This window comes from Corythoichthys intestinalis, chromosome 5, assembly GCF_030265065.1.
Source record: "Corythoichthys intestinalis isolate RoL2023-P3 chromosome 5, ASM3026506v1, whole genome shotgun sequence".
Classification (NCBI taxonomy): Eukaryota; Metazoa; Chordata; class Actinopteri; order Syngnathiformes; family Syngnathidae; genus Corythoichthys; species Corythoichthys intestinalis.
Window position 1 is genome coordinate 54,365,334 of NC_080399.1, and position 14,878 is coordinate 54,380,211.

General features: G+C 37.8%; 3 protein-coding genes across 3 annotated transcripts; 2 read left to right on the plus strand and 1 right to left on the minus strand.

The window, feature by feature from the left end:
* The first annotated feature begins 795 nt into the window (after positions 1–795).
* LOC130916252 (protein preY, mitochondrial-like) lies at positions 796–1,408 on the plus strand. The gene is made up of 2 exons (XM_057836830.1): positions 796–1,069; positions 1,260–1,408. The coding sequence occupies exons 1-2, from the start codon at positions 867–869 to the stop codon at positions 1,393–1,395; spliced, it is 339 nt and encodes a 112-aa protein (XP_057692813.1). The 5' UTR covers positions 796–866; the 3' UTR covers positions 1,396–1,408.
* A 99-nt stretch (positions 1,409–1,507) lies between these two features.
* On the plus strand, positions 1,508–2,557 carry LOC130916253 (phosphatidylinositol N-acetylglucosaminyltransferase subunit Y-like). The gene has a single exon (XM_057836831.1). It carries the CDS (start codon positions 1,508–1,510, stop codon positions 1,718–1,720), a length of 213 nt encoding a protein of 70 aa, XP_057692814.1. The 3' UTR covers positions 1,721–2,557.
* On the minus strand, positions 2,438–14,668 carry LOC130916251 (THO complex subunit 2-like). Its single transcript, XM_057836829.1, has 3 exons — positions 14,585–14,668; positions 9,621–10,958; positions 2,438–2,844 (listed from the first exon to the last, which is right to left on the minus strand). The coding sequence occupies exons 2-3, from the start codon at positions 10,950–10,952 to the stop codon at positions 2,698–2,700; spliced, it is 1,479 nt and encodes a 492-aa protein (XP_057692812.1). The 5' UTR covers positions 10,953–10,958; positions 14,585–14,668; the 3' UTR covers positions 2,438–2,697.
* Between the last annotated feature and the right edge of the window lie 210 nt (positions 14,669–14,878).

Below are 14,878 nucleotides of genomic sequence, written 5' to 3' on the forward strand. Positions count from 1 at the left end.
TTTCATTATTGTTAAGTTATTTTTAGAACAGGATGCTCATGTGAGTGAAGTTCATGTGCGTTTATTTTGTTGTTTTCTTCCATGTATCACCTGAGTCCGCTGAGACATCAGAACTGCTTCCACATGAGGGTCCTCAAAAAGTCATATTCTCTTAAATATATAAAACAACCACTACTTAAGACATCGAGTACCATCAAAACAATAGAAAGAAAAAAAATCACTTTCAAATAAATATAATACTTTTGACATTGACTAATTGATTAATTCGTTTTATATGTTACTCCTTATGTATGTAAATGACTGATCAAGAGTATTTACATCTTGCACAATTCCATAGATTGCATGTTGATGAGCATGACCTTGGTTTTAGTTTTGTTTGCTGTCAATCCTATTTGATTGATGTGTTGGCCAGTCGAGTGTTCTTGTGCTGCATATGATGCCACAGCAAAGCAATGTTATGGGAAAAAGTCAAACACATATTTGTAGGCCATGGTCACAATGCAAGACATGGTTTGACTTATAATGTCAAAAGAAATAATGAAAAAAAATAATAACAAAAAAGAATTCACTGCATTACAGAACAATGCTGCCACCACATGGACAAATACGGACGTACAATGTACAACCAATTCTAAATCTTATGCGTTCTTTTGACAACGCATTCACACGAAATACAGCATTTAAATACAGTAACTGTAAATTATTTTCAAAGTACACGTTCAGGAAATTGATTTATTCCCCGAATAAAGAATTTATAAAAAGAGCTCAGTGTGAAACGGAGGGGGACTTTAATTGAAGTTGCACCCGAGCGTTCTTCCGGGACCGGTTAATCAAATCTAGTAGACAATTCTTTCGCCATTGTGGTCATGCTGCGTAATGTTTCGGCCAGATTTTTGACTGCGTCGGTTTTAGTTCACCGTGACGTGAGAACTACGCCTTCAATTCGGGCAGCTTTATCCGCTTTTAATTCGGTGAGGAACTACACGGATGAGAAGGACGAAGCGCTGCAGGCTTTTGACACCTCCCTGCTCAAATTCTTAGTATGTCCACTGTCCAAGAAGCCACTAAGGTAAAATACTTTACGCTTAACGGGTTTTATTTGCTACAGTGGCATCTAATTTTGTAACTCCGTTTTGTGGGTTTAATGGGCAGTTATATTTTATAATAAAAGGAGCAATGTTTGTTGTGGTCACGTGACCTTTGACATTCCACCTAATAAACAACCCTTTTCAAAGTGCGTCATGTATTATGCTCTCCAGGTTTGAAGCAAAGACTAATGAGCTGATCAACGACGAGCTCGGCATCGCTTACTCCATCAGCGACGGAATCCCCAACATGATACCCCAGGAGGCCAGACTCATAAAGAAAGAATCAAACTCACCTGCACAAGAATAGAAATTCTCCGCTGTTCTTCCCCAATCATATACATTATTCACAAAAGCAGAGTGAAAGGTGTTGCTAGTCAAACCAGTTTTATGAGAAATACTTATTTGAACCCACCTGCATCATGTTCTCCTTGTCTATGATGGTAGGACTGGTCCCTCTTGTCTCTCTCTTCGGTTTGTTCTATTCAGCAACAGTGGATGAGAACTTTCCTCAGGGCTGCACTAGCAGCAACAATCCTTGTTTCTACAGTCTGCTGCTTCCTGTAACCATCCCAGTCTATGTCTTCTTCCACCTGTGGAGCACGATGGGAATCAAGCTTTTCAGGCACAATTAATTTTGTTTAGTAATGGCGAAGGTTTAAATCTCATTGTGCTCTGTACAAAGACAAAGGCTTTCTTTTCTATTATATATCATGTAAAAGGGCGTAAGTTTGCATAGGGACGGTAGGGACATAACACTACCAACTTTTCAGGATGCTCAAATTGTCCCCACCACCTTTTAAGCAACCTTATTTGCATGATATAGTTCAGTTATATAGGTAATTTAGATTGTCCTCCCATATGTTGTGATGATAGAATAGACCCCACCATGATTAAGTAAATTATTTTCATTTTATTCAAACTTACATTGATCCCTTTTCACTTGCTAAATGTGCCAGTCCACTCCTCACACAGCCCCAACAGATTCATGATGACAACATGCCGCCTCCTCCACTCCCTTCAGAGAGGAGGGATATTAGATATTTTCGGCCAGCAGTAGCCACTGTAACTCATGTAAAAAGACGTACATGTTGTGGAAGTGGGGGAAACATTACTGATTTTGCTACTGAATTAGAGTTAGCATAACATTAAACTTACTAACCTGTAAAACTACTGCAGTCAGGCCAGCCTCCACAAGGAACATCTAAGTCAAGCTAGCCGTCCCTTATTTGGATCGTTGTTTGCATTGTGTGCATTACGGTAATAACGTCCCTATCAATGTTGAGACCAAACCTATGCCCTAGATCATGAATAACATTAAAGCATCAATTGATGATCTGCCTTGTCCCTTTTGTTTTTCAAGAAAATCAAGTCACTTTTTATTTTAATAGAAATGAACAGCATGTGCAACTTTCAGTCAAGATATGCAATAAAGTGTACTTACATCTCATTTCAATGACTAACACTGAACTTTTTCGTGAACTACTTGAGTCTTTTATGCTTAACTATTCCCCTAGTGTACACTTAAATTGCTGTTCCAACTCGAACAATAAAACATTTTCCCTTAAATTTAGACAAATAACGGCTCGATACTGTGAGCACCTAAAAAACCTCACGTTGGTTTTTTGCCTTTCACGTCTTTCTCAATCTGTCTGCTCTGAAAAAGTTTCAACAGTGGTGACTCCGATCTAGGTGAAGATGTGTCTCCTTTGGCCTTGAAGAAAAATGATTCGTTCAACCTCGTCTGCACCGGCCTTACCTAGAAGCAAAAGAGGCCTTTATGTACATTTTGTATTTCAATTCAATTAGTTACCTCAGTCTTTTCCCGACAATAATTAAACATGCATGGTGGGTTGTTCGAATACTTTAAAATTGCACACAGGCGTAATTGGTAATTGTTAGTAGGAAGAGGTTGTTGCACTATTATGTGTGTTAAATGGTTATCCCTAAATTACTTAAGCTGCAGACTCAGTTAAGACGAGATAAAGAAAAGGTGCCATGTTAATTTAGTTCAAGGTACTCATCCGTTGATAAAAATGTAGTCAGTCAACAGAGGTGGGTAGAGTAGCCAAAAATTGTACTCAAGAGTAGCGTTACTTCAAAATAATATTACTCAAGTAAAAGTAGTCATTTAAAAAATGTACTCAAGTACAAGTAAAAAAGTATTTGGTGAAAAGAATACTGTAATTTTCTATAAACCGCAGGATTGAAAATGAAGGAAAAAAGTAGTGGTTTATAAAATTACAGTACTCAAGTAATGAGTAACATTGTGACTGCTTACAAATTAGATTTTTTTTTTTTTTTTTGGTTTAAACAATGGTATTTTTTTTCTCGGCACAAAGTTATCTATATGAACTGTCGTTACAATGGTACTGTACAATAAGCCATTACATAACCACATTAAGCCAAAGAAATACAAAAAAAAAAATCACTGGCAAATTATCTCACTGAAGAAAAACATGACCGAAATGAAGCATTATTCGTCCAAACAGCATGAGTGCCCTCTATTGGAGAAAATAGTTTCTAGTTTGAATAGTGAATAGTTCCTTTAGAGTTTCTATTATGAAATTGAAAGGATCATATCTCCAGTTTTCCGTGGTCAATCTGTGCCACATAAAGACTGGGAGAGAGGTTAAAATCCGCAATTTAATCGATGAACTAGTTAGTTCGATTAATCGAGTAATCGCATAAGGAACATAAAAAAAATTAAAATACCTGACCTGCGCCTCAAACGGTATAAAAAAATAAATGCGGATATACAGTGCCTTGCAAAAGTATTCGGCCCCCTTGAATCTTGCAACTTTTCGCTACATTTCAGGCTTCAAACATAAAGATATGAAATTTAATTTTTTTTGTCAAGAATCAACAACAAGTGGGACACAATCGGGAAGTGAAACAACATTTATTGGATAATTTAAACTTTTTTAACAAATAAAAAACTGAAAAGTGGGGCGTGCAATATTATTCGGCCCCTTTACTTTCAGTGCAGCAAACTCACTCCAGAAGTTCAGTGAGGATCTCTGAATGATCCAATGTTGTCCTAAATGACCGATGATGATAAATAGAATCCACCTGTGTGTAATCAAGTCTCCGTACAAATGCACCTGCTCTGTGATAGTCTCAGGGTTCTGTTTAAAGTGCAGAGAGCATTATGAAAACCAAGGAACACACCAGGCAGGTCCGAGATACTGTTGTGGAGAAGTTTAAAGCCGGATTTGGATACAAAAAGATTTCCCAAGCTTTAAACATCTCAAGGAGCACTGTGCAAGCCATCATATTGAAATGGAAGGAGCATCAGACCACTGCAAATCTACCAAGACCCGGCTGTCCTTCCAAACTTTCTTCTCAAACAAGGAGAAAACTGATCAGAGATGCAGCCAAGAGGCCCATGATCACTCTGGATGAACTGCAGAGATCTACAGCTGAGGTGGGAGAGTCTGTCCATAGGACAACAATCAGTCGTACACTGCGCAAATCTGGCCTTTATGGAAGAGTGGCAAGAAGAAAGTCATTTCTCAAAGATATCCATAAAAAGTCTCGTTTAAAGTTTGCCACAAGCCACCTGGGAGACACACCAAACATGTGGAAGAAGGTGCTCTGGTCAGATGAAACCAAAATTGAACTTTTTGGCCACAATGCAAAACGATATGTTTGGCGTAAAAGCAACACAGCTCATCACCCTGAACACACCATCCCCACTGTCAAACGTGGTGGCAGCATCATGGTTTGGGCCTGCTTTTCTTCAGCAGGGACAGGGAAGATGGTTAAAATCGACGGGAAGATGGATGCAGCCAAATACAGGAACATTCTGGAAGAAAACCTGTTGGTATCTGCACAGGACCTGAGACTGGGACGGAGATTTATCTTCCAACAGGACAATGATCCAAAACATAAAGCCAAATCTACAATGGAATGGTTCAAAAATAAACGTATCCAGGTGTTAGAATGGCCAAGTCAAAGTCCAGACCTGAATCCAATCGAGAATCTGTGGAAAGAGCTGAAGACTGCTGTTCACAAACACTCTCCATCCAACCTCACTGAGCTCGAGCTGTTTTGCAAGGAAGAATGGGCAAGAATGTCTCTCGATGTGCAAAACTGATAGAAACATACCCCAAGCGACTTGCAGCTGTAATTGGAGCAAAATGTGGAGCTACAAAGTATTAACGCAAGGGGGCCGAATAATATTGCACGCCCCACTTTTCAGTTTTTTATTTGTTAAAAAAGTTTAAATTATCCTAGAAATTTTGTTCCACTTCACGATTGTGTCCTACTTGTTGTTGATTCTTGACAAAAAATTAAAATTTTATATCTTTATGTTTGAAGCCTGAAATGTGGCGAAAGGTTGCAAGGTTCAAGGGGGCCGAATACTTTTGCAAGGCACTGTATGTCAAATACTTCATTTTTTACGGTGCTTTGAAGACGCCATGTGATTGAACAGGCTGGCGTGATCATAGAACAGCAAACTTGCGTCTGATTGGTATAATGGAGTCATGTGATTATTGTTGCTACGACTCATTGGTGAAATTGGTAGAACTACTCTTGTCATCGCTGGAAAAAAAAATGTAATATGTAAAGAGGAAAAATGTAACTACTCGTGTGTAGCACAAAGTAGCGGAGTAAGAATAGTGTTTTTTTTCTTGTTTTATTTTCACAAATCTACTCAAGTAAAAATAAAAAGTATGACTGAGTAAAACTACTCTTAGATGTACATTTTTCTCAAAAAGTTGCTCATGTACATGTAACACATTACTACTCACTTCTGCCAGTCAATGTTATACTCAAAACGTATGTTCAGTAGTAAAGTCAACTAGTTTGTACAATCAACCTCCATGAAGTTGGCCTTCCATCAGACGCAAATGCTGTTACAGCACAAACATACCACAAAGGATTGAAATCATTTTTTAAAATAAATTTTCACCTGATGGAGGGCCAACTTCATGGAGGTGCGTAATCCATTTGTCCAACTACTGGTTGGCAGCAACTCAAAAGTGTAGCCTGCCCATGAACCGAGAGCTGCAATAACTTCCATCTACACTGACCCCAATGAGGACGAGCATGATACAAAACTGATGGTAGGGGGATAAAAAATAATTACTCTTTATAACTTAGAGTTGTAGCTTCCAGTTTGTATCATCCATTCTTTCCCGCTCATCCTGTTCTCTATTGTCGGGAACTACAAGACTTTCCCAGCTGACATTGAGCGAAAGGGAGACAGACTACATCCTGGACTGGTCGCAAGTCCGTCAAGTCACATTTGGACAGACAACTTTTTATTGAGTATGAACACCCACAAAATTCAGGGAAGTGATCCTCTACAACACCCATTACATTGTTCTTGAAATTAATATACGATATGTGGGTCATTCCAGAATTGGAAGAAAAGGAGGGGAAAAAGTCATTAATGATAGCTCATAAACTATCAGATCCTATTTGATTAGCTCAGTTAACAGATAAAAGGTACAATTTGTATGACTTAATTTATTTGGTACTAACCAGAGGTGTTTAGCTAAAAAGAAGAATAATCAAGTAATGCGTAACATTGTGAGTAACTGCTTACAATGTCTGATTTGTTATTTGTTCCAAAGAGCACGATTGCCCTCTAGTGGCGAAAATACACTGTTACCTCTGAATGGTATAATGGAGTCATGTGATTATTTTTGCGACATCTCATTGGTGAAACTGGTAGAGCTACTGTCGGCATCTTTGGCAAAAATAAAGCCAATACTGTACGTAGAATAAAGAGGAAAACTAACCAGAAAACCAAAGTAGCATAGTAAGAGTATTGTTTCGTCTTTACAAATCTACTCAAGTCAAACGTATCGCCTGGTAAAACTACTATTAGAAGTACATTTTTCTCAAAAAGTTACTCAAGTAAATGTAATGTGTTACTACCCACCTCTGAATATTGTTGGTACATTTACTTGAATAACTTTCTGAGAAAAACGTACTTCTAGGAGTAGTTTTACAAAGCTATATTTTTTTCTTTTACTTGAGTAGATTTGTGAAGAAAAAACGCTACTCTTACTCCGCTACTTTGGGGGACACAAGAGTGTACATTTTTCCTTTTTATTCTACATATTAGATTTTTATTTATTTATTTATTTATTTATTTATTTTAATGCAAGCGATGCCAAGAATAGAGACGTGCCTGGTGTATTACCGGGGTAGCGTTACCGATTTCACTAATGAGACATGGCAACAATAATCACATGACTACATTATACCAATCAGACGCAAGCTTGCCGTTCTATCATCACGCCAGACTTTTCAATCATGTGGTGTCCTTAAAGCACTGTAAAAAATGAAGTATTTGATATAGAGTGCTGCCTTCAACATGACTCGAAAGTGCGGATTTTAACCTCTCTCCCAGGTTTATTTGGCACCGACTGACCACGGAAAACAGGAGATACGATCCATTTAACTTCAAAACATTAATAATGAAGGAACTCATCACTCATTCAAACAAGGAACTATTTTCTCCACCAGAGGCCAGTCATGCTCTTTGGACGAATAATGCTTGATTTATGTTTTTTTTTTTTCTCTATCGTCGGAATTCAATGATTTTTGTTTGGGATTTTTTTTGTATTCCTTTGGCTTAATGTTGTTATGTAATGGGTTATTGTACAGTATCCTTATAACAACAGTCCATAAAGATAACTTTGTGCTCAGAAAAAAATACCATTGTTTGAAAAAAAAAAAAAAAAAAAAAACATATATATATATATGTATATATATATATATATATATATATATATATATATATATATATATATATATATATATATATATATATACATATATAAGTTACTCACAATCTTACTCATTACTTGAGTATTCTTTTCACCAAATACTTTTTTACTTGTACTTAAGTATATTTTTTGGAAGACTACTTTTACTTTTACCTGAGTAATATTATTTTGAAGTTACGCTACTCTTACTTGAGTAAAATTTTTGGCTACTCCACAAACTTCTGACAATATTTGACAAAATCACAGTAACAGAGTTGACAGTAACGGAATTGCAAATCTAGCTGTTACTGCTGACCAAGGGTACAAATTTATGTTAGTAAGAAATAATAATAATTGTCTTATTCTTGTCATATGAATAACAGGGTTGCATGGGGTAAGGTGAAACATTCAATCAAGGCTAACTCTTATTAGAATTTACTCAGTTACATTTACTTGAGTAACTTTCAAGAAAAATATACTTCTAAGAGTAGTTTTGCCACACCATACTTTTTACTTTTACTTGAGTAGATCTGTGAAGAAACAATTCTCTTACTCCGTTACTTTGGACTGCACTGGAGTCGTTACTTTTTTCCTTTTTATTCCACATATGAAATTCGACATTATTTCTGAGCAAAAAGCATTGAATTCCAACAACAAAATCTACAGAAATTAAACACCACCCGCTCAAAGAGAATGAATGCCCTCCACTGGAGAAAACATATTTTCTACCGTGAAATTAAAACTTTCAGATCTCCGTTTTTCTGTGGTCTATCGGTGCCAATAAAAAATAGGAAAAACGTTGAAATCTGTGCTTTCCAGTAATGTTCACGGCACTGCTCTATGTCAATTTGTATGTTTTTTTGCGGTGCTTTAAACACGCCGCATGATTGAACAAGCCGGTGTGATCAATGGCCTTTCGACTACAAGTTTGTGTGTGGTCACGTGACTTTATTGTTACATCTGACTGGTAAAATGGAGTCGTGTGCTGCAACGTCTCCTCCGTGAAGCTGGTGGAGCCACTGTGGGCATCTCTGGAAAAAGTTAAGTAAAATCTAATATGTAGAATAAAGAGGAAAAATGTAAAGACTCTAGTGTAGCCCAAAGTAGCGGAGTACGTAAAGTTTCTTTTTTCACAAATCTACTCAGGTACAAGTAAAAAGTATGGTGTGGTAAAACTAATCTTAGTAGTACATTTTTTTCCCCAAAGTTACTCAAGTAAATGTAAATGCACCTCTGATAATATCTCAAGCGCTTCACCGTCTGACACTCGATTTGAAGCTGGTACGGATGCGATGTAACTCAGGGGTTAGTACCCAGAAGTACAAGAACAACCTGAATATAGGGATGTCCCGATCTACAGTATCGTTATCGGCACCCGATATGGATATTTTTGATTGTACGTATCGTACGGTATCGGATTTCATCAAAAGATCCGATCTAATCCAGTATTCTGATCATGATTTTCGGCTGCTGTAAATCAAACCACGAGGCAAATATGTACACTAAGTGAGACTACCGCTATTTAAAAACCAATAATAGTAACAGAGCATCTTGTAATATTCTTGAGAAGGCACCAGCAGAGCTTGGTTTAATTCATGAACTATGATTTTTTTTCCCCCATTATTTTTACTGGTCTAAAAATATAGGTAGCGGATCAGTATCGGCAAAACCTATCCAGAAAAAAATCGGATCAGAAGTTAAAAAAAATTACCATTGGGACAGCTGAGACAACTGAGTGGCGACTTGATGTGTTCAGCCAAAATGTAACAAAATGACCCTGAATAAGTGAGATGTTGGTTGCTATCACCTGGATCCTGTCCATTTTTTTGCTCCGGCACGATGGCTCATTGCACTCGCTGGAGGTCGTCGTGTCACCAGACTTGAACTCGGACTCTGTCAGAGGACTCACGGTTGTCTCTCCTTTCTTCTTATCACTAACACCAACCTTTTTCTTCACCTTCACATCTTTCATGGCTGAAGAACAGATGGGAGCCTCGTCGATCTCTCCAGACGAGGGTTCACTCACTGATGCCTTCGCATACAAACAACTGCCGAGGTTTTTCCTGGCCCTATGCGGCAAGCTCAGGTCTAGAGGTTTCCCACCATCAGCACTCGCAGCCATTCTTCTTCTGGAGAATGCAAAGTAGGAGGACAATTCAGCAGTGAAGAAGTTTTCTGTCTGAGTGGAGGTGGATGTTGTGGGCTTCAGTTTCTTAATGGGAGAATGTTTTGACTTTGCAACCTCTGGTGACCCATTTGCTATTCCCCTCTCGTCCATGTGATGATTCATCACACAAGGCCTTAATGGAGAACCTGAGTGGTCCCTGTCCCTCTTGAGGCCCTCCTCTTCTGTTTGGAAGGAATATGTCTTCTTTTGGAGGCTTGATTCGTATTTCCCTGCACTCTTTGCATTTTTAGTCTTCTTCAGCTTCTTCTTTTTCAGACGCTGACAAGAATCCACGTCCAGGTATTTTTCTTGGTGCGAATAGTGTAATACATTTGTTGATGGCAAAATTGTAGTAATAGGTTTGTAAGTGGCATCCGCAGTAGAGTCTGAGGAGGGGGATCTGAACGTTTTCTGTGTAATAAACAAGTCCTGGCTGTTGATATCTTCCATCTGATTATCATCTTCTTGTGGAGACTGATGCTGCACTATTTCACTGACCGAAGAAAAATTGTCACCATCTTTTAAACAAGCTTTCTTCAACTCCGAAGAGTCTGTTAGGTTTTTCGGATGTACACAGGAGAAATTGGGACGTTTGACACGCATGTAGTCATACGGCAACTCAAACGCCACTTTTTTTCGTTTTCTTTTTTTCTTGGAGTCACGGTCCGACTTGTGTTTTTTAGTGAGACTGCTCAGAAATGGCATGTTAGGATTAGATCCAAATGTCGGTGTGAAATTACTGCTGCCAAGCAAACTGTTGACATCAACTATCCGCTTCTTCTTTTTCTTCTTTTCCTTCTTTGCCTTTTTTGATTTCATGGCATCTTTGAATTTTGAGATTTTATTAGAGTTGCTGTCATCCATGTTTGGAGTAATGTTGTTTTTCATATTGAACTGATTTTTGTTCTTCTTTGATTTCGTTTCCTTGTTACTTTTGCGAGGTGTAATAATCGAATCCCAAATGAAGACCATGTCCGCCTGTAAAACAGGAACGTTACATTGCTTTAAAAAATATCAATAACTGTTTGTTTTGGCTGAGTAAAAAACAATCCAAGCTAACAAAAATAATTGCAATTTAACAATGAGTGGGAGAGTGGGAGTGAGAAAAAAATTAAGACAATTATTTTTTATTTTTTTATTTACTTGTTAGGTTACACAAAAAGCCTAGGTTTCTCCTCTTGGTCAGCAGCTAAAGATGATGACCTGGCTCTCACACCAGTGACTCATTGGTATCATAAATGTGCATTGCTATGCTACTGTATATGTAGTACAGTATACCAGGTCACTTGTTCAACAGCGAGTCCCTTTGCTTGATATAGATACTGTGCCGCACATAGGTACAGAGCCTGGATAGCTCAGTCAGTAGAGCATCAGGCTTTTAATCTGAGGCCCAACTCCCTGTTCAGGCGATGCTGTTTCTTTGAAAGAAAATTAAATGTCAAAGCATGTCAGTTCACCATTATTCTGAAACTATGAATCGCACAGTCATCAAATTTGGTGGAATTTGGCCACACGTGGAGTGAGTAATCCCTGTTAAAACGATATTCAAGATGCACTTAATAGAGTCAATCAGTGACGCATCTCCCTGATTTCTATAGATCCCTATTGTCACAGCCAGGTAATTTCAAACACATAAACTCAGACTGATATGTTTCTACTTCACAGATTCGCATCCACCAGCTGCTTAGTGGTAGTATAGGACTCAGTGAAATTTGCTAATTTCTAATCTGAGGGTCCATGGTTCACGTTCCTGCCATTTCTCCAGAAGGAAGTGATTGCACATGAAAACAACAGTGTAAAATATTGTAAAAGTCCGACCAGCTGTCTTTTATTTATTTTTTTTACAAACCCTCAGAGCCAAGTTGTTTTTATTAAAGATAATTGCTGAATATCATTATAACAGGTAAACACTACATGCATATTTGCAATGACTCTTAAATGAGTAAAACCCATGGATGTTTTTACATATTTAACAGCTGACCAAAAACCCTGGGCACTTCATTTGGTAGAGCATTAGACATTTGGTATGAGGGTCTAGGGTTCAAGTGCTCTTATTTACAAGATAATACCTAGTGAAAAATACAGGATATACAGTTGTGGTCAAAAGTTTACATACACTTGTGAAGAACATAATGTCATGGCTCTCTTGAGTTTCCAGTTATTTCTACAACTTTGATTTTTCTCTGATAGAGTGATTGGAACAGATACTTCTTTGTCACAAAAAACCATTCATGAAGTTTGGTTCTTTTATGACTTTATCATGGGTGAACAGAAAAAAGTGATCAAATCTGCTGGGTCAAAAATATACATACAGCAGCTCGAATATTTGGTAACATGTCCCTTGGCCATTTTCACTTCAATTAGGCGCTTTTGGTAGCCATCCACAAGCTTCTGGCAAGCTTCTGGTTGAATCTTTGACCACTCCTCTTGACAGAATTGGTGCAGTTCCGTTAAATCTGATGGCTTTCTGACATGGACTTGTTTCTTCAGCATTGTCCACAAGTTCTCAATGGGGTTTAAGTCAGGACTTTGGGAAGGCCATTCGAAAACCTTAATTCTAGCCTGATTTAGCCATTCCATTACCACTTTTGATGTGTGTTTGGCGTCATTGTTCTGTTGGAACACCCAACTGCGCCCAAGACCCAATCTTCGGGCTGATGACGTTAGGTTATCTTGAAGAATTTGAAGGTAATCCTCCTTCTTCATTATCCCATTTACTCTCTGTAAAGCACCAGTTCCATTGGCAGCACAACAGCCCCACAGCATAATACTACCACCACCGTGCTTGACGGTAGGCATGGTGTACTTGGGGTTAAAGGCCTCACCTTTTCTCCTCCAAACATATTGCTGGGCATTGTGGCCAAACAGCTCGATTTTTGTTTCGTCTGACCACAGAACTTTCCTCCAGAAGGTCTTATCTTTGTCCATGTGATCAGCAGCAAACTTCAATCGAGCCTTAAGGTGCCGCTTTTGGAGCAAGGGCTTCCTTCTTGCACGGCAGCCTCTCAGTCCATGGAGATGCAAAACACGCTTGACTGTGGACATTGACACCTGTGTTCCAGCAGCTTCTAATTCTTGGCAGATCTGCTTTTTGGTGATTCTCGGTTGAATCTTCACCCTCCTGACCAATTTTCTCTCAGCAGCAGGTGATAGCTTGCGTTTTCTTCCTGATCGTGGCAGTGACAAAACAGTGCCATGAACTTTACACTTACAAACAATTGTTTGCACTGTTGCTCTTGGGACCTGCAGCTGCTTTGAAATGGCTCCAAGTGACTTTCCTGACTTGTTCAAGTCAATGATTTCGCTTTTTCAGATCCATGTATGTATATTTTTGACCCAGCAGATTTGATCACTTTCTCTGTTAACCCATAATAAAGTCATAAAAGAACCAAACTTCATGAATGTTTTTTGTGACAAAGAAGTATCTGTTCCAAACACTCTATCGGAGAAAAATCAGAGTTGTAGAAATAACTGGAAACTCAAGAGAGCCATGACATTATGTTCTTCACAAGTGTATGTAAACTTTTGACTACAACTGTAATACAGTGATCCCTTGCTACTTCGCGCTTCGAACTTCGCACCCTCAGTCCTTCGCGGATTTTTTTTTTTAATTAAAAAATTATCATTGTAATTATTATTATATAATATATAGGCGGAAAACACTCAGATAACTTGAAGTTCTGCTCTAAGACCCCCAATTTGGCCAAATTTCAAAATTGCCTGATATGCACGTGTGATACATCATCTCAGTTTTCTGGGTGAAACATGGTGATATAACAAGGGTCGCAATGCAGAAATCGCAGACAATAAGGAGTGGTTGAGATTTTGTTTTTCATATAGTTACCCTTTAATCGTTATTGTTATATATATACATATATATATATATATATATATATATATATATATATATATTTTTTTTTTTTTTTTTTTTTTTTATAAATTCAGGATTTCATAAATAGGAGATCATAAAGCTGGAGTTTATACTGCTGAGAGAAAGCTAATTAACATTGGCACGCATTTGCAAACCTGGTACTTGCAACCCTGCTACTGTGAGCATATATTGCATATATCAAATGAATAATGTAATAAAGCTTTTGGGCCACCATTTATTTGTTAGATGAGCTGATCAAGCCTTTGGTAGTATTGTACCTATTATTGAGGAGTATAGCACAAAATTGTTTTTTGTTTTTTTTTTTAAATTAAATTAAAAAGGGGTTCGTCTTATTGTGTGTTGAAGCCCAAACGTGTCCCCATTCGGTGATTACGCTACTTATTTGCATTTTCACGAAAAGACCATGATGAGAATTGACGAGTCCAATCAAGAGTATAAAACTGACACGAATTTCGTAGACTGCAACGAAGTTAATTTTTACTCGTGCGTGTAACAAAACGTTGTAAAATTCCTTAAAAAGAGAGAGAGAAGTCGGCTTACATAAAGCGAGTGTAACTACTACGAAGATGCAAACCACCCGCTGTAAAGCAGCCAGATTTGCCACAGCTGTACACCTATTCGAGATATTTTCCCCCTACACTCTAATACATTCATTTTACAAGCACGTGCAAGCAAATTCTATTGTTTAACTGTGTCGAAATTATGAGCATACCTGATATTTTGCAGAAAGTTTAGCGTTCAAGTCAACATCAAAAGGTCTTGCCGACACTGCCAAACTAGAGTTACATTCAAGAACGTTGAGTTTTTTTCCACATACAGTAGATTTCGTCGTACAACTTTCGGACAGATTAAATAAAAAATACAGATTAAAAATAGAACTGAATTAATGAAAAGCATTTCCAGAACCGTTTGTGGTCATTTTCATGCACTGTTTTATCTCGGTATGGTCCCCCTTTTTTATTTCTAATTAATTAGTTATTATTAGTAGTATTTTCTTTTGAATGAA

Coding starts and splice junctions, on each gene's coding strand:
- LOC130916252 (XM_057836830.1), top strand. CDS start 867: ATGCTGCGTAATGTTTCGGCCAGATTTTTGACTGCGTCGGTTTTAGTT. Junction 1,070..1,259: donor CTGTCCAAGAAGCCACTAAG/GTAAAATACTTT, acceptor TATGCTCTCCAG/GTTTGAAGCAAAGACTAATG.
- LOC130916253 (XM_057836831.1), top strand. CDS start 1,508: ATGTTCTCCTTGTCTATGATGGTAGGACTGGTCCCTCTTGTCTCTCTC.
- LOC130916251 (XM_057836829.1), bottom strand. CDS start 10,952: ATGGTCTTCATTTGGGATTCGATTATTACACCTCGCAAAAGTAACAAG. Junction 2,845..9,620: donor AAAAAATGGACAGGATCCAG/GTGATAGCAACC, acceptor TTTTGCTTCTAG/GTAAGGCCGGTGCAGACGAG.